The 18,625-nt window shown below is 31.5% G+C and overlaps 3 protein-coding genes across 6 annotated transcripts in view; 2 read left to right on the plus strand and 1 right to left on the minus strand.

Moving 5' to 3' along the window:
• Galphao (G protein alpha o subunit) overlaps positions 1-10,480 on the plus strand; it is a 32,997-nt gene extending 22,517 nt beyond the window's left edge. For all 3 annotated transcript variants that reach the window (XM_069130401.1, XM_069130402.1, XM_069130403.1), the window contains 4 exons: positions 1,006-1,134; positions 2,597-2,726; positions 4,059-4,212; positions 5,412-10,480. In XM_069130401.1, the coding sequence (XP_068986502.1) occupies positions 1,006-1,134; positions 2,597-2,726; positions 4,059-4,212; positions 5,412-5,599 (601 nt within the window). In that variant the 3' untranslated portion in view covers positions 5,600-10,480. The remainder of the gene's footprint in view (positions 1-1,005; positions 1,135-2,596; positions 2,727-4,058; positions 4,213-5,411) is intronic.
• A 2,513-nt stretch (positions 10,481-12,993) lies between these two features.
• On the plus strand, positions 12,994-15,727 carry LOC138188193 (28S rRNA (cytosine(4447)-C(5))-methyltransferase). Its single transcript, XM_069129750.1, has 7 exons — positions 12,994-13,397; positions 13,504-13,643; positions 13,757-14,133; positions 14,199-14,366; positions 14,443-14,638; positions 14,710-15,078; positions 15,153-15,727. The coding sequence occupies exons 1-7, from the start codon at positions 13,298-13,300 to the stop codon at positions 15,615-15,617; spliced, it is 1,815 nt and encodes a 604-aa protein (XP_068985851.1). The 5' UTR covers positions 12,994-13,297; the 3' UTR covers positions 15,618-15,727.
• Ccz1 (vacuolar fusion protein CCZ1) lies at positions 15,687-18,467 on the minus strand. Of its 2 annotated transcripts, none has more exons than XM_069129755.1 (10): positions 17,979-18,467; positions 17,779-17,869; positions 17,598-17,691; positions 17,275-17,490; positions 17,026-17,201; positions 16,798-16,941; positions 16,575-16,720; positions 16,234-16,495; positions 16,024-16,151; positions 15,687-15,947 (listed from the first exon to the last, which is right to left on the minus strand). In XM_069129755.1, exons 1-10 carry the CDS (start codon positions 18,055-18,057, stop codon positions 15,895-15,897), a joined length of 1,389 nt encoding a protein of 462 aa, XP_068985856.1. In that variant the 5' UTR covers positions 18,058-18,467; the 3' UTR covers positions 15,687-15,894. The 2 variants fall into 2 exon arrangements, with proteins under 2 accessions (XP_068985856.1, XP_068985855.1); XM_069129754.1 differs by having other exon boundaries at positions 17,779-17,873; positions 17,983-18,464.
• Positions 18,468-18,625: the final 158 nt, after the last annotated feature.

Below are 18,625 nucleotides of genomic sequence, written 5' to 3' on the forward strand. Positions count from 1 at the left end.
TGACAACGAAAGATGATCCATGCGTGTAAATCTAACCTCAACTAGCGTGTTGCATACATATTGTACATGCTTACTTACTTACGATCGTTGCGATAGCGGATCTATTGTGATTATTATTACCATATATCGGATATTTTATAGATAACAATGGACTCTAATGCTGTATAATTGCCTTTTATTCTTTATATTATTCTATCATTATTATATACTACAGATATATACAGATATATCTGTCAACTTAATTATTACTCAACATTCAAATATATTAAATATTTTGTGATAAAACATTTAACATTTCAAATATTAGATATTAATATCCATTTATGATATCATTATTAATATACTTTCAATATTCTTAATCTACTGACACTAAATATCCACATTTTATAGTAATTAATCAACACGGTAACATAAGCAGAACAAAATGACAAGGAATTATCGAACAACGCATGGTAACGTTTTGTTATTTTATATTAATAGCGTGCCATTTTTTCTGGACACCCGATATCGATCAGCCTGGCCGATATCTGTACGTACGAGCCACGAAAACCAATATAAAAACCATGCAGCGCGATAAGATGAAAGTGCTTGTGCCTGGCTACAAGTGCATCCAACTTTGGCAATGAATGCTAAATCACAAGAAGTGGGAAAATCGATCGAACACGATCTCGGTTACGACCTGAATTTAGAACGAGGGGAATGTCATTTACTCTCTAGAAGTCTCTGGAAACACTTAACACCACGTGTGAAAGTGTCATTTAAAGTAGATTATATAAATATCTTAAATCTTTTAGGAATGAAAAGTTAACCTAAAATATAGTAAGAAAAAATTATAAAATACATTTTCAGAATAATTTCGAACACTTTTTCTTATTTCCTTTTATTTCCCTTTAAATATGCGTATATAATTAGGAAAATGGTTCTCTAGATCGTTTAATCTGTGATATTTTGAAGAATTCTCTAAAAATATAACTAACGGTCCTGCGTTTTGCCTTGAAATTCCAGTTTCCTGGATGATCTAGACCGATTAGGGGCCAGGGATTATCAGCCTACGGAGCAAGATATTTTAAGGACCCGTGTTAAAACAACGGGAATAGTCGAAGTCCACTTTTCTTTCAAGAATCTTAATTTCAAGTAAGTACCCGGGTCAGATGTTTATTCGCGTAAAACGCACAAAAACGATTCTGATAATACACGTTAAACATAATAAATGTTAAACAGAAAATTTACATACGTAAGAAATATTACTAACCATAGCATTATCCATATTATTGATCTTCTGCGAAACTTCATGAACTTATCGTCTATTTTTAAAGGACACATATCTTTGGACCTGACAGGTTATTCTCCTTTTCAACTATGTCATATTAAAGTGCTCTCTTATCGCCACCAGATGGCATTGAAATCATACAATGGAGGAAAATGAACTTTTAGATACAGTATTGTAAAGAATAGTTAACTTAACAGAAGGATATACTTGATACAATTATCTAATACGAAAATGAATACAATACAAAGAAACAAGGACAAGAAAGTAAAAGACTGACTCGTTTTGATCTAATCCTTACGACCAAAGGTGGATACAGGTGTAACTTTATCAACACCACTGATATGAAAAAAATGTTATCTTTTTGGAGATTTTAGGGTGTACCGACAACAGACAGGAGATTGTTTTCTATTCTGCAATCGAATGATTATTCTTATCTTGTATGAGCGTAATAATGTATACAATTTTGTTTGTTCTTATTAATGTAATGTAATACATGATGTACACAAATTTTAGATATGAAATATCTACATATTTACTAGTAATTTAATCCTTTTAATTGTAAATTAATTATAAATAGTGGTACACTGTAGTAATATAATTTTTAGATAAAAATATTTGGAGATTCTGGCATGGTAACAACATTAAAAATCAAGGAACATATTGCCACGGGGAATATTGTTAACATTGATCTCAGTGGTTAAAAAAAGAAATTGAGTAAAGAGGCAGGAGATGGGTAGGCTAAAGGGAGAGAGCAATGACTTATGAATGATTGAGCATGAATCATTGGGATGACAATTTAAGAAACTGAGCACATGCATTCCTTCTTTCAATTAATGTCACTTTAAGAAATGTTTCTTTGTAGATATATTTCACACTTATTTGTATCTATTTACATAGGTGTATAATTTACATTTGCATTTAGCTTTCTTAATAGTATACTAACATTATTTATATATAATTATGTATTTATATAGAGATATAATTTACATTTACACAAATATCATGTAATTAAAACTGACAATTTATTTTGTGCTTCACAATTAGAAAACTGAAAATTTGTATTATCGTGTTATTTTTCCATTGTCTCTAAACACAATCGTGTGTATGTGTGCGTGCGTGCATGCATTGATTATTCTCTTTTTAATAAAATTTAAGAGAACTACATTTAGATAAATGTAATATTGTTTTTCATTGCTATTTTCTATAAAAATGTAATAGGAGGATAGAAATATCAATAAAATCAGATTGACATATTTCAATTTGTTAATTAATTATCCAATGAATTTCTGAACCCTTGTTCATCGATATACCATTGCTTCTTTGCAGATTGTTCGACGTGGGCGGCCAAAGAAGCGAACGTAAGAAATGGATCCATTGCTTCGAGGATGTTACCGCGATCATATTTTGCGTTGCGATGTCCGAGTACGATCAAGTCCTGCACGAAGACGAAACGACGGTAAGTATTTGCACTTTTTTTTCACTTGACAATTTCACCTTTTTTAGTAGTACATAATATAAACAAAGTTTAGTAAATGACAATAAAACTAAGACGATATTAAACGATATCATTTTCATTTAAATAAAGTTTTGTTTTATTAGCTTCAATGTTTTAAATAATTAGACAAAAAACTGGAAGATTTCGATTTTTTGTAACTAGTTTATTTATATTAATGTGATACGAGATCATAGTGTATACACAAAAGGACAGGTGATATTTCACGGTGCGATGGTGAAATTCGTAACAATAGAGTAATTGAAGAAGCCAAGGGAAACTAAACTGCACTGATCTCCACTTACCATATCAAGAGTTTTGGAACTTTATAAGTGAACAAGGGAATTCTAAAACACATACAAGTTTCCAGAGTCTTCGGATTTTCAAAAAAGTCTCCTCTTCACGTTACGATAGGTGTACGATATACGATAGAAATATACATAGTATATGTATCATGAACTGTAGACCCTTTTAAAGATAACATATCTACGATATATTGTAATGTTTTATTTTCTTTTTTTCCGGTAAGAAATTACCGTAAAGAACGATTAATATTCGTATATTTTTCATTTTTCCTCATGCTAGGTATACCTAGTATTTTCTTAATAATAACGGTAAGGAGAATTCACTTTATACTTCCACTGCATTGCAGTGAATTAGCCTGCATCAAAAATCGAGACAGTCAATTCACTCTCGAGTTCACACAATGAAACTTGTAAGTTACGGGTCCATTTGGCGTCAAATCATTCCCGAGAACTTTTTCACACTTTGTTATGCCTTTCTTATGTATTTCACGAACTGTTATTTTATATTTATTTGATATTTTTCTTGAAGCTGTTGAAGAATAAAGTACTTCTTATGATGAAATATATTTAATACTTAATAATTGACAGAATCGTATATGAAAAAGGTCCTCTACATATCTAAGTGCTTTTTATCTCTTTACCTGTTCTACCATAAAGAGAGGATTCCAACATTTTTTTCGCGCCATTATATATATATATATATATGCACACGCTACTTATCGAGATGCATATGGTGAATCCTACGTGGGAAGAAAACGTGATAAACTGCAATTGTTGGAAATTAACGAGTTCTCGTGGAACGACCCCATTGATTAACCCCTCGTTCTTCAATCCACTGGAATGATTTGCTATTTACATTATTTTACAAATTTCTTTCTATACCTCTATTTTTCATGCGATATTTTGTACATTTAAAATCATATTATATTATAGTTATATATCTTTGGTCATTAATTATTATTAATGTTTGCATGTTAATTATCTGTTATAGAATCGAATGCAAGAAAGCTTGAAACTGTTCGACTCAATTTGCAATAACAAATGGTTTACTGACACCTCGATTATTCTCTTCTTGAACAAAAAGGATCTTTTCGAGGAGAAAATTCGCAAGTCTCCGCTCACCATTTGCTTCCCCGAATATGCCGGTAAGAAAATATTTTTCACATTTATATCCATAGAATTTTGTGAACGAAGAATTAAAGATTAATCTACTTCCATGTCAAATGCACGCTTTCACCATCAGTATTAAACTTTTTCTTTTTTTTTATTTATTGCGAAAATTGCAGTTAAAAGATTTTATATTGTTCTTGTTAACCTTTATTGATCTAGTCAATAATTTATAGAGCGCCCAGTATGTATTGCATTTCAGTAAAAAGAAATCCGTATAATTTCGAAAATTATAGCGTAATCTATTAGTGAAGATCATATGTTACATGTGATGTAAAAATAAATGCGGGAAGTTCTCATTGTTATAAAAAGTCCGTAGTCTGTTGCTGCCCTTGGAATTCCTTCACGCCCCACAAGAGAGCTACATCCTCTTGTTTGAGGTACACTGATCTAAATACGTATCGTTCATCGTATGTCATCCATCTTCTGAATTTTCGGTACGAGTGTGAACATTATTTTTAGGTAATAGAAGCTGAAATTGTAGAATAAATTAAATAATTTCAATTTTGATTCTCTTTTTCGCTTTCCTTTCTTCTTTTTTCATTTTTGCGTAATCGCAAAGGTTGAAATATGTAAGAAATAACACAAAAGTGATCTTCCAAAAAACATTCAAAGACAAAAAGTTAAAATTTTAAACACTATCCATTCAAATATTATCGGTTTCTTTTCTTATTTATAAAAACAAAACATTCATTAGACAGAAAAGATTCTTCCAAATCTCATATTCAAAGCAAACCAATTCAAATTGAAAATAATCATTTACCGCGCCCTCCCTCCCCCCCCCCCAATTTGTCTCACTGAAGAAACAAAAAATTCACATTGCAGCACATTCCTTAACCTCTCCCGTCTGAAGAAAGCAAATCTAAAACAGAACTTCCTGCCAGATGTTACCGACCTCGTTCATAAGGGTTAAACTTTCAATTTTTTAAAGAAATTCCTGAAACACCCACTAAGAAAACAAACGTAATCCAAAACAACCAAATGTAGTCTCTTCCCGTTTTGATTTTACTGCGATCCTCTAATTTTTTATGTTTTGATCGAATAAAGGGCGTGCGACAACTTAGGAAAATTTTTCGCATAAAAAGCTTTTTAACGATAGGGAAATACAATTCAGTGAAGAATGGCCTACACCAGTAAGTTAAATGAATAATAAGAAAACGTTTCTGTCTGACCGCAGGGGCGCAAGAGTACGGTGAAGCAGCCGCGTACATCCAGGCGCAATTCGAGGCGAGAAACAAGTCAACCACTAAGGAGATCTACTGCCACATGACTTGCGCTACTGATACCGACAACATTCAATTCGTGTTCGACGCAGTCACAGACGTCATTATCGCCAATAATCTCCGTGGCTGCGGTCTCTATTAGGATAAATATTCCCGTCGTGGAGCCGATCGACCGACACACACTCACACTCACATGCATAAACACGACAGACATGTATTGCGAGAACGGGGGAGCGCGTGAGAATGAGAGACTGCGAGATTGTCAGGTTGCCGAGAGAAAGATCGCGTGACAGAGGGGGAGAGAACGGCTGAAAGAACGGGAACGAGAAAAAGAGATACACCTATGTACCACCGCTACTACTACCGACCACCTGCGGATACCTTCTCGACTTTTTTTATCAGACACCTCTTTGTGCCAGCTCTTTCAACCTTTCTCCTTATCATACTGAGTGATTCAAATGCAGTTCCACAATGTTTACGCAACGCTATGCATTATGTGCTGCTAAAGTGCTGCTATATAAGTAGGTTCACTTGTACAATTCCTGAATCCTCTTGCGTAATAATTTAGTAATTACTATATTATTAGCGAACCGATAATTCATGAGTTATAGGGCTCTCTTCTATCATTTTTCATTGAATGGAATGATCAATTAACTTATGATTTGCAAAATCTTATATATTTCATCAACAAATTTGTTACCATTATGAAAGGATAATCTGTAACTTTTGAATCGTAAAGTTTCACTAATAGTATTAGTTCAATTGTCCATGGTGATTGAATTAAGACCACATAAAATTTTCAACGGTTCTCGTTGTGTTATACACAGGGGAGAAGTGTTAGTAAAATCTTTTATGGGAAAGTTAAAGGCAAATGAAGGGCGTCATTCTAATTCAATGAACAGGGATTGTAGACGTTAGGAACTTCTCCCTGAGAAAAATTTGTCAGATTACTGACCGATGTTATAAAAATAATATCTGTTGTGGAGTGTTGTTAGTAAATCGCTTCTTCTAATTGTCTTTTGAGGCAAGCAGAGAATTGTGTAGGAACTTTTAATATCAACAGCATCAAGAATGTTTCTCTAACTAGAGAAATTCATCTTATGATTTGAATTTTATATCTGGAAGAGAATAGAAAGTTTGGAATAAAGCTTTCAGCTAATTAATCCTTCGAGCTAAATACATCTGGATCGAAGTTGCAGTTATTTACCATTCTGCTTTTAAGTACTGAATCCAATCTTAAAATGAATTTCTCGATAAAGAAACATTCTTTTCTGTATCATAATCAGATTTGATTGCTGTATTAATTACAGAGGACATAATATTGCCTTTACTCGTTGGTCATTTTGTATTTTAAACCGATTGTGACTGAGTCAGTCTATTAACGTTGGACAATCTATTAAACCAATACTGAGTACTGTGATCAATCTTTTTGTTAACTGCCAGAACTAGTGAATTTGTCATATATAAAAATCTATCTTTGTGTCGATATTTGAAACTAAAAAATTATATACAAATGAGTGAATTTCATATTTTAAATTTTGTTAAGATTCAAAATCTTGTATAATATTACTTGTTTACTTAAAAAAAGTTATATGGGTCAAAGGGTCAATAGTTAGGTCCTTTGTAATCAAAAATATGGAATTAAGGAATATGTTGAAAGAGGGCGCACAATGATCAATCCAGATTTTTCATACATTTCGCGGTAAATCGCACAAAGACCAATCACGAAGCACACTCGAATCTCGAGATCCTTCATCTGATTTTATTGTAAATTAGGGAAAGAATATAGTTATCTGTTCAGGTAGAAAATTAAGCTGAACAAAAATTTTTTAACACAGCAAATAATTATTCTAGTTAATAGTTTAACTTCAAAATTTTTTTGGTAAAAGAAATAATTTCTTTAAAAACTTTTCATTTGACAAACACTTTAATTTTCTACCTGGGAAGAAACGATTTATAAGCTAATAATACAATTTTCCTTTTTCACGAGTAGTATAATAATATTCAACTATTTTAACTTTAGTTGAATAAGCATGTTACGTTCATCGCCGATCGCACAAGTCGCGCACAAGAAACCGACGAAAAAAGTATATTTTTCTCTCATACAAAATATTTTATATTTTCCGTGCAAATCTACAATTCCTACATCTGTCGGATACGTATAATATTATACTATTCGGTTTTCGATCAGTTCCTTTCGGTTAGAAAACTAAATAAAAAATGCGCTAAAATTGTGTAAAAAGCATACAAACGCCGTTGATTGAAAGAAGTGAGATTTAAGTGAAACCATAAAAACTCGATAGATAAGATCAGAATAGTGCAAGATTGTCAAAGCATGCAGAAAAAAGACGTGAACATCTTGATGAGTAGATATTTAATTAAAATTCGATTTCCGACTCGTCAAACATTTTTTGGCAACGATTCGAGCAAGATTCGTAACGCTATGGACAAATGGCGCACCGTACACGAGAAAGAATTCTTCACTGTTTTTCCCTTAAATTGAATCAACAGTTTCGTTTCGTTCCATTGTCACGCACATTTACGCGACTGTACGCACACGATCGCACAATTACACGCAACGACGCAATCACACACACGTACACACGTTACACGTATATACAGGGTATTCAGAAATAGGTGGCCGAACTGTGGTATAGCGTAGAATACGATACCAAAGTTTGGCCACTTATTTCTGAAACATTCTGCATAGGACATACGTTGAAGTGTTTACATTTGCGAAAAGTGTAAGAGGTTCCACTCAACGAAGCTAGGATCCTTGAATTTCCGAATTTTCTTCGTACGATTTAGTTACCTTCTTACGCAATTACGTTTTACGTTTCTTGATTAGGTCAGGTGTGTTTAAGGAGCTTTCAATTATTCGATGAAATCTTAATTTCGTATTAAGTGATAGTGTTTTTGGATCGACAGAAGCCGTGTCTTTACACTTCTTTTTTCATCGAAGCAGCCCTTACTGGCTTTAAAACGAATATCAGTGCAGACCGAAACATTCCACGTACAGTCAAACGCAGTTCCCCGTTTTCTATTTTTCCTTGGTTCGTATTTAATCATCGCACAATGTACCAATTTTCGTTTTTTTTTTTTTTTTTATAATCTTTCTATTTGAACTACTTTTTATTTTTGTTTTTTTTTTGGAAAAGATTTCACTCTCTTTTCCAGAATTGCAATTGCGATTGAAATGAGGAGTTGTGGCAGAATTTTTGGGAATTTTTGTAGCAATCTTTTTACCAAAGGTATTTGTTTAAACCTTTTATATAAAAAAATATCATATTCTAAATTTATAATTGATGTTTGTTGGGAATTCGAGATTTTTTAAAAGTTATTTAAAATAGTTGCAATTGCAATTCATCGCTGTTCAATTGTAATATAAATTAAAGTATCGAGAAGTGTTTGACCAAAAAGAACCAAAGAATCGAGTAGAACAATAATTACAAATGTAAAGAAAAAAGAAAGGGAAGAAGGAAGAAAGAAAAAAATATTCTCAAAATTAATCTGAATTATGTAGGCCAAGGCCAAGAAGAATTTAGCTATTTTTTCTTTCGGCGACTAGTATCAAAAGAAAGAACACCTTTCTTCTACGTTTCGATTTTGATTTTTCCTAATCTTTCCTTTTTTCTCTTTTTGTTTTTATACGTCGATTTTTGCGAATTATTTTTATATCGTTAGTTGGATCTAGAGGATAAAAACAAGATTTAAAAAAAAAAAATAGTATTACTGTCACCGCCGTTGCCATATTACTGTAAAAGTTAATATATAAATTTTAGGGCTATCGATTATAATTAATTAAGTATTCCTATATGTAGTAGCCATAATTATGTATAAATAAGTACGCATATAGAACTTCTAGTCAAATAGAGAACGTACTAGCTCGTACAAAAAAAAAAAAAAATGTGTAACGATCGGGGAGGTGATTGCTTTGATTTATTTCTATCGCAGCGAGGATTTTTATTACTCTTAACTATTATTATTAATTTTCAGTTCGTTTCAATATCTGTAATCGATAATAAATTGACAGGAAGATGTAGCTTTTATATTTATACTTACACTATCGGTTGGAATATTTGAGGCGCCAAATTTAAACTACTGATTAATGATTTGATTGATTTAAAAGAGAAAAGAAAAGTTTAAGTTTCAACCGACAAAGAAGAAGCAACCAGTGAAATGAAAATAAAGGATAACAATAGATTGTAAATCGAAATAATTGTAATACGTAACGGGTGTGCAATTTCGAATTTAGAAATTGTAATTCAGTTATTATTATAACCGCCTAGGATAAATGCAATGAATTAAACTGTGTATAGCAGTGATCGCCTTGATATTCTTCATTCTTGTTGGTTTTTCCCCGATCAGGCTCGCCAGTAGCAGTCGAAGCTGCTAGTGAAATTTCCCTATATTTCTCGAGAGTTGCTTCTGAATTTGAAAAAATGGGAAGAACCATATTCGTGAATACTTCTACATTAAAATTTCTGTATTTATCGTTTTCATTTAAATTACTTATTTTTTTTTCACTTATTTCGTTCGTTTATTTCAATTTTCTTTTTATTCGCTTACCAGCGTGAAATTCAGGGATTTTTAAGGAAAAACCACGAAAACCTTTCGATTTTTGCACGACGACATATTTCTCGCCTTCGGACGCTTTTTTTATGCCATAAGCTATAAATAGTTATTTAACAACAGACCCAACGTTATTGTTTTGTAATAAGCACACACTCTCATCCGGCTAATTATTGAACTATGGCAAGTCGCGATTTTTCAATCTACAACTTTTTTACCAGCTCAATCAGTTAACAGCTACCGATATATCTTCGACAAAAGAAATTTCAAATTTTGAATTTGCATTTGAAAGATAACAAAGGAACAAGAAATTACTAGATTGTGGATCGAGAAATCGTTATCGTTGCTCCTAATTATCGAGAAGCAGCAGTTCACGGTTTGTAAGTTCCAATGAAAATTAGAAACCGAAAGAAAAAAAAAAAAAAAAAGAAAAACTAGAATAGAATAAAAACCTACAAAAAAATACGAAAGGAGTTTTAGTAAACGGGATAACAACGTACGAACTATAAATTGCGAGACGAATACTAACGAAGTAAAAAAACAATAAAATCATCGCGAGATAAGAAGAAAACGTTCTTTATAGACGAACTAACCAAGAAAAACTTAACAAACGAGAATAATATTTTTCACGAGGGCAAAAGTAAAACTCTTATTACGAAGAATATCGAGTACGAAACGAGTGATGTGTGGGCGAAAGAGGGAGGAAGGAAGGAAGGATAAAAAATGGGTCACGAGATGATTAGAAAACGAAGGAGGTAAAAATTTTAGTAGGAGAACGAAGAATGAAAACGGTATCGCGGTATATGTAGAAATAAATGTATTTGGATCGATAAAATATTACTATCGATCTATCGAAATGCGAAGGATACACGCAATATGAAAATAAAGAAAGAAGGGAAAGAAAATAATTGACAACCTTAGTGTGCAACAAAATTAACTGTAATTCAGTATTTGAACGTGTCGTCAGGATTCCTGGGTGGGGGTAGATGGCCACGTGGTGGGAATAGATGGATGAGCGAGACAAGTACGGGAGTAACCAACACTAGTGTTATTATTGTAATTGTAACGATTAATGGTAACGTTCATAATCTTATCGAGTAAACGCTAAATGATAATAAGGTGACGTGGATGGAATAAAAACATAAAAATAAATACAAAAAAATAAATAATGAAACATTGTGGGAGGAGTACTATCATTCTCATGATCGTGAAATGATTAAAAAATAATGCGCGAAGCAGAAAAAAGATCGTTTCGTAAAATCATCCGTAGACCCGACGAATCGACGCCGTTTCTTTCTTATTACTTTTACCTTTTCATTCTTTTATTGTGAAAAAGAGAACAAGAGAGAAAGAGTGTGAGGGAGAGTGAGTGAGGCACATTTCAGGCAAGGGGGACTTTTTTGGGGGAAGAGAAGGGAAAAGTTGCGAGAGGAGGGTGCTCTCTCATTATACATATATAAATATATATAATTATTATGTAATAATTGTCCATACATCTTGAAATGTCGAAATAAACGAACAAAGAAAGATAAGCGGTTTTTATTGTCACATCACGCTGTTTTATATATGTATATGCAAGAATGAATAAACGGTTGAGTCAAAAGTAGCAATCATTCTTGTCGTTGTAAATAAGTACTTATATACCTGGTGTTTTGATTTCTTAATATAGTATTTCTCTTTTATTGTTGCTGTATAATCTGTGCAGATTTTTTATAATATTTTTACGATAATGTATGATTATTAAAACCAAGTGTAAGTTAATGTCTTATTTATTGATATTTTTGGTAGACGTTGGAAAGAATCAAGGATCAAACATTAAAAGCAGTATTTCTCAAATTTTTATGAAAAGAGTCATGGACAAAAGTATAATTTTTGTTTAAATGGGAAATAGTGATGCTAAAAAAATGCTCAAAAAATCTTTTTAATTATCGACAACCATTATCGATGACGAGAACTGTTTTGGTTACTTGGTTACTAAGAAAATTTGATGCTCTCAGCCGCGCTCGGCTTACCACCATTATAAGACTAGACTAAGTCTCATGCCGTGTGTTGTCGCTTTACTGAGTTTTTGTTTAAATAAAGTTTAACACTATTATGATATGTGTCATGATTATTTTTCGTTTTTCCTTTCCTTGGCTTATCGTCAGAGCATCAACGATACGCTCTGAACAACTTATTGGATTGATAATGTCGCATGCGACACGAAAATGGTATAGGGAATCAGACCGATCAACTGACTGGTAAAACAGCAAGACGTCGGTAGGCTAATGTCACAAATGTTACGTCTATCCTGTACCTCGTCGGTGATATAAGGAAAAAAAAGTGTTCACCAACAGTAATTCTAGGTGTAATAAGAATTACAGTAATCTACTATTTCGTCTGTTTTCTTGATAAACTCCTTCGATAATAAACTTCAATCAAATTAGTTAATAATAATTTGTCTTACTGGATAACAAATAAATCATAGATTGTCGTGTAAAATCTCTGAGCTCAGAGTCCAAGTAAATTTCATTAAAATGCAAATCTTTGTTAAATTACTCTACCTATTATAACTCAATTTTAAATATAAATTATTGTTCAAGTTAATCTTTCTCGTTGTGTATTTCTCCACTTAAACGTCGAGTTCGTTTTTCGAATTGTTTGAAGTTGTTACGTGAACAGAGTGAACCCCACGGGCAGCAACCGCGCCAAATGCCCCAAAATCTTGGAAAGGCCATGCAACAGGACATTTTTCTTATAAAACTATAGGAACATTTAACGAAATACATACAATTTTCCCATCTTATGCTAGTTATTTTATTCAATAAAATGATATTATTTGATTTTTTTATTCTTCCGAGTCTAATTGTGCAAGAAAAAATATACAAACCTCTCTTATACAAATATTCATACATCTTTTAATGTCTACAAGTTTTAAAGAAAAAATATTTCATTTTCATATAGTATTCTCACAATTTCCTAAGTTGGTAATATCTACGTAGAGCTAAATGATAAATATTAAAAGACAGGTTATACTTCACGTGTTCTTTTTCAAAAAGGTTGCAAGCAACATTTGCGATTTCTTGTTTTCTTCATCTAATTCTCTTTGTATGAATAACATATAATATAATGATATATAATAATAGATAACTATAATAGTGATAACATATATAATAATATGTAATAATAGAAAATGTAAAGGTTGTATAGACGAGATAATATATCACGTTCCGTTTAATAAAAATATCAAAACTTGTTTAATAACAATCGTGGCATAAAATAAATTAAAATGGGACGAAAAGCTAAGTTTAATGATACAACTCTGTCAAGTGGTCATGGAAGAAAAGCAAAGAAGCAAGGAGATCCAACATTTCCAAAGGGAGTACTAGGTATGCAGAGAAATTTATTTATACATATACATATACCTTAAATATGAGTATATGTATTGCATATTGCATGAGTATATAGAGAACTAATCATATAACTTTTATCTAGTAAAAGAAGAAAAAGAGTTAAGTCATAGACAGAAGCAACGAGCAAGGAAAAGATTATTAAAGAAACAAAAGTTAAATGAAAAAGTAAGGAAATTACAGCAAAAGAATGGCGAGAAGGTGGATGACGCTATAACTGAAGACGTAAGATTTCTTTTTTTTCTCTAATAATTAAGTCTTAACTTATGTGTTTATATATTTATATATGTATATAAGTACACAACAACATTAGTAAAATATACCGTTTTATGTATTAGAATATAAAAAATATCTCAAAGCTATTAAAAATAAAGAAAAAGAAGAAATCTCTTAAAGAAGGACCAAGAAATGACAGTTTCAGTCGTAAAAATGATCAAATGCAGTTTGACAATGATATTAATATGTCTGATAATGAAGGAGTAATACAAGACGAGCAACAAAAGATTAAAAGAAAGAAATTACTTGACAATGACACAGAGGATGAAACTGATAAAGGATCCAGTGACAATGAAGAATATGGTCAAAATGGAGAAATGGATTATGAGGAAGTAGATCAAAGTGAGGAAGATGGTGATAGTTCTGATAACGATGATGTTGATCTACTTCCTATTGAAAAAGCAAATAAGAAATTGAAAAGGAAGCAAGAAGAAGAACAGTGAGCATGTCTTATTATTCTATTAAACTTTTCATTTAAAATCTAATTAACTTCCTCTTTATTAGAAAGCTAGCAGAGGAGGAAATGCATGATATGGCCTTACAGCAATGTGTCTTTACTTTTCCCACTAAAGAAGAGCTTGCAGATGTTACTAATCTGAAGGATGTACAACAACGTATAAAAGATGTTATTATGATATTATCAGATTTTAAAAGGTTGCGCGATATAAATAGGTATATGTCTTAGGGTTAAAGGATTTTATTTCATCAAAGAATTTCAAGGAATTGTACACCTTTATCTTTTTTGAAGATCGCGTACTGAATATATGGACCTTCTCAGAAGTGATTTATGTACATACTATAGTTATAATAATTTCTTGATGGAAAAACTGATACAAATATTTCCACTGGATGAGTTATTAGAATTTTTGGAAGCAAGTGAAGTCCAGAGGCCTATGACGATACGAACGAATATATTGAAAACACGTCGTCGCGACTTAGCTGAAGTATTTATTGAATGAAATATGTAATAGGTATCTTCAATATCCTTTAATTTATCATGATATTAATATTTCAGGCTTTGATCAATAGAGGGGTCAATTTAGATCCTATTGGCAAATGGACAAAAGTTGGATTAGTGATTTATTCGTCGCAAGTTCCTATGGGTGCGACACCAGAGTATTTAGCAGGACATTACATTCTTCAGGGTGCGTCTAGCTTCTTACCTGTTATGGCTTTGGATCCTAAAGAAAACGAGAGGGTTCTTGATATGTGTGCCGCGCCCGGAGGAAAATCATCACACATAGCAGCGCTTATGAAAAACACAGGTGTACTCTTCTCGAACGATGTAAACGAAGAAAGGATAAAAGCAGTTGTCGGCAATTTTCACAGACTTGGCATCACGAATTCAATCGTTTGTACTTACGATGGGCGAAAGTTACCAACAGTAAGTATTAATAATATGTATGAACACGTTGAATATATGATATGGTCGAATTAATTAAAATGTATAATTTTCAGGTGATTAAAGGTTTCGATAGAGTATTATTAGATGCACCGTGCACTGGTACTGGTGTTGTTTCAAAAGATCCAAGTGTTAAAACAAACAAAGATGAAGTAGATATACAGCGTTGTTGTACATTACAAAAGGAATTACTTTTGGCGGCTATAGATTGTGCTAATGCACGTTCAGAATCCGGTGGGATTATCGTTTATTCTACGTGTTCGATTCTTCCGGAAGAAAATGAATGGGTTATTGATTTTGCTCTTAAGAAACGTGATGTTAAATTAATACCAACTGGACTGGAATTTGGCGCCGAAGGTTTTACCAGTTATAGACAATACAGATTTCATCCTTCGTTGAAATTAACCAAACGATTTTATCCCCATGTGCATAATATGGACGGATTTTTCGTAGCAAAATTAAAAAAGTTCTCCAATATTGTTCACAAAAACAAAGATGCAGAGGAAGAAACTTTTGATTAATGGTCATTTTTAAAATAAATTAATATTTTTACAATAGTTGTAACATTTGGAAAAATGCTGCGCAAGCAATTTAAATATATTAAAAAATATATAATTTGTCTGTACAAGATTTTATATTTTACATTAACTTTATATATAAATTATTTCCATAGTTACAGTGTTATATTTTAGATTATACATTGCTTGTATATTAATTAAAAGAGTAAACAGCCATTTTAATCGTCATATAAAATAGTCGTAAAATTTTTATACTTGGTAAATTTATGAGGCCTTTCCATTAATGGAAAAATATACTTTTTAATTCCTTTTCACATAGTTTTTTCACGTCATCTGAAATAAAAATCATTACTTATATTTATATAATTTTATGTATATACATACATACATACATGTACAACGTATATACCTTCTATTTCCATTATACTTGCACTTTTTTGTTGAATAACTACAAAAAATTCCCTCAAGTTCGATAACTTTCCAACAACCCAATAATCGCTCATAGTTTTTATAATTATTTCTCCAGCTTCTTTTAATCTGAAATTATAAAAAAAAAAAAGTGTATTCTATTTGTAAAATAATAATCTTACATCAAAACATTATTGTGTTATGTACTAACTTATTGGTGTCATTATATATATCAGTGATAACTCTCAACACTTCGGGCGTTGTAAGCACATTAGAACATCGCCTATTATCCGGATGTATTGTACTTTTATATGCTAAATTAAGTTTATTAAAATACAGGTATTTGCAAGATTCCGATGAAACTATTACATGTTTAGCACATTGTTCTGCAACCGAACTAACGAGCGTAGTTAATTGTGGGCCAAGAAAACTATCCAGGCTTTTAAAGAAATCTATTAACAAACTTGTTTTGCCTGTAAAATAAGCACTCCAATTTTAAAGTTTTTGCATGATTATTTAAAAAGAAGAGAAGAGAAAGGGAAAGATACTTACTGTCAACAAACAAACATATTGTAGCGCTTAATGCTCTGTAAACAACTAAATATAACGACACCGGTTTTGTAGAATAATTGATATATACTTTAGGAGATTTACCAATTAAGCTTGGTTCATTAATACTAGATGGGCCAGTGACAAATCTATAACATATATATATATATATATAACTTATTATTTTGTTATATATAGAATATTAAATTATTTTGCATGTACTAACTTTCCATAGTGAGTAGTAGTAAATGGTGAAGGTGAGTTTCTAGGCATTGAACCCTCGTGTAATTCTTTCTCAAGATGAGCTGGTAAAAGCGTACTCACTAGATAATTATAAACTACTTGCATATCCTCTGGCTCCAAACCACTCCTAAGTGATAATAACGGGCATTAATTCTTTAATTGTTAGGCATATATTATATTATAATAGTATGGCAGCATTTACATTACTAACCACACGACTTGATCGTTGTAAAGAAATGCAGTATATTTCACTTGAGAAAACATGGCTTCTACAAGATTCATAAAACACTGAACCCGTAAAAATGTTATTTTGTCAAGAGGTAAGAATTGTAAGCCTTGGAAAACATCCAAAATATCACTATTATTCAACTTTAAAGACATTAGATACTGTGAAAAATACATGATATTGAAAATTATATTGAAAAATACAGAAACAGTACATTTTAAGAATTCCCCTTACCCTTGAGTAAAAATGTTCAAGTTTGTGTTTTAATAACGTTATCGACCCACAATCAGGTTCATTAATAATGGTGTCAAATGATCCCATAAATAGTCTAAACATAACATACGCTTGCTTCAATATAGATTGACAAACACTGCTAGAAACTTCATCGTATTGATATTCTGTATATTTGTTACCATCTTTCTCTTTCCATATGTAAGGTACACCGACAATCTATGAAACAATTGAAATCTATGAACAAATATTCATGAATTTTATATGATATAAAATATTATATGCCACATTCTTTTATACATTTTCTGATAGCAATAAAATCTTACCATCACCATCCAAAAATTTGATTCTGGTTGATAATAAATTTGACGAGTTTTATGTGTATGACAATAATCGCATGGTTGACCAGGATTAAATGATCTAAAAATTTGAAATGCAAGAACATAATCTTAATATTGTATGTAAAGATAGAAACTTTAGAATCTAGAAAAACATGTTTATACATACTGGGCAAATTTAATAATTGCTTCGCTGAGTCCTATATTTTTAATTTGAACATCTAAATCTCTTTCTGGATAATAATAGAGAATCTTTTTTTCTTCCTGCATGCAAAAAATACACAAGAACACACTTGCATTGTACGTATGTAGTGTGTAAGAATTTTGTAATTTTTGTATGTAAATATTTTAGTGATAAATTTGATTTACTTGCCTCTCCCTCTTTTTTTGCATATGTGCCATTGAATATATAAAAATGTTCTAAAGTAACCTCCGTTTTCGATGACATTTTGACAAATAATTTAAACAAAAGATATTTAGCCCTTTTTTCATATAAAATGCAAAAACGTTACCACAATAACTTATCGATTTAAACGCTTATTTGCGTTTTCTTTGCTGAAACATTTTAGCCAACAAATAAAGAACAACTTTGAACAATCAGTATGCAGTTGATAAATTATTTTGAAAACTTAATACATAGATGCTGAGGTGGCAGCACGCTTTATTGTCACCAGTGTCATATGATACATGGTGTGTTTCTCAACATTAAATATTATATACGTATAGATTTTATAATAAAATTAAATATATATTACACGTTATTTATATTTATTATCGTTTATATTTCTCTGTAATGTTAATTTAAATAGATAAACCTTTATGACTTTTAACATACAAAAGATCGATAATATCACAGACAAGGCTTCTTGTATCATATTTGGTTCACGAGTAATTGTTATTTATGTGTGTTGTCGGGAACATGTTATAAATTAACAGCCTAATTGTTATAAATGAATAGCATGAACGTTATAAATAGACTGCGGATTTTTATGCATTTATAGGAAATTTGAAAGTGC

This window comes from Bombus flavifrons, chromosome 16 (genome assembly GCF_040668555.2).
Source record: "Bombus flavifrons isolate JBK064 chromosome 16, iyBomFlav1_principal, whole genome shotgun sequence".
Classification (NCBI taxonomy): domain Eukaryota; kingdom Metazoa; phylum Arthropoda; class Insecta; order Hymenoptera; family Apidae; genus Bombus; species Bombus flavifrons.

What these genes read in the sequence shown, in the direction of transcription:
- LOC138188193 (XM_069129750.1), top strand. Translation starts at nt 13,298, where the DNA reads ATGGGACGAAAAGCTAAGTTTAATGATACAACTCTGTCAAGTGGTCAT. An exon ending in ATTTCCAAAGGGAGTACTAG is followed by an intron (nt 13,398 to 13,503) that starts GTATGCAGAGAA and finishes ACTTTTATCTAG; the next exon opens with TAAAAGAAGAAAAAGAGTTA. An exon ending in AGGAAGCAAGAAGAAGAACA is followed by an intron (nt 14,134 to 14,198) that starts GTGAGCATGTCT and finishes CCTCTTTATTAG; the next exon opens with AAAGCTAGCAGAGGAGGAAA.
- Ccz1 (XM_069129755.1), bottom strand. Translation starts at nt 18,057, where the DNA reads ATGTCATCGAAAACGGAGGTTACTTTAGAACATTTTTATATATTCAAT. An exon ending in CAAATTTTTGGATGGTGATG is followed by an intron (nt 17,491 to 17,597) that starts GTAAGATTTTAT and finishes ATTGTTTCATAG; the next exon opens with ATTGTCGGTGTACCTTACAT. An exon ending in AATATGTTTGTTTGTTGACA is followed by an intron (nt 16,496 to 16,574) that starts GTAAGTATCTTT and finishes CTTATTTTACAG; the next exon opens with GCAAAACAAGTTTGTTAATA.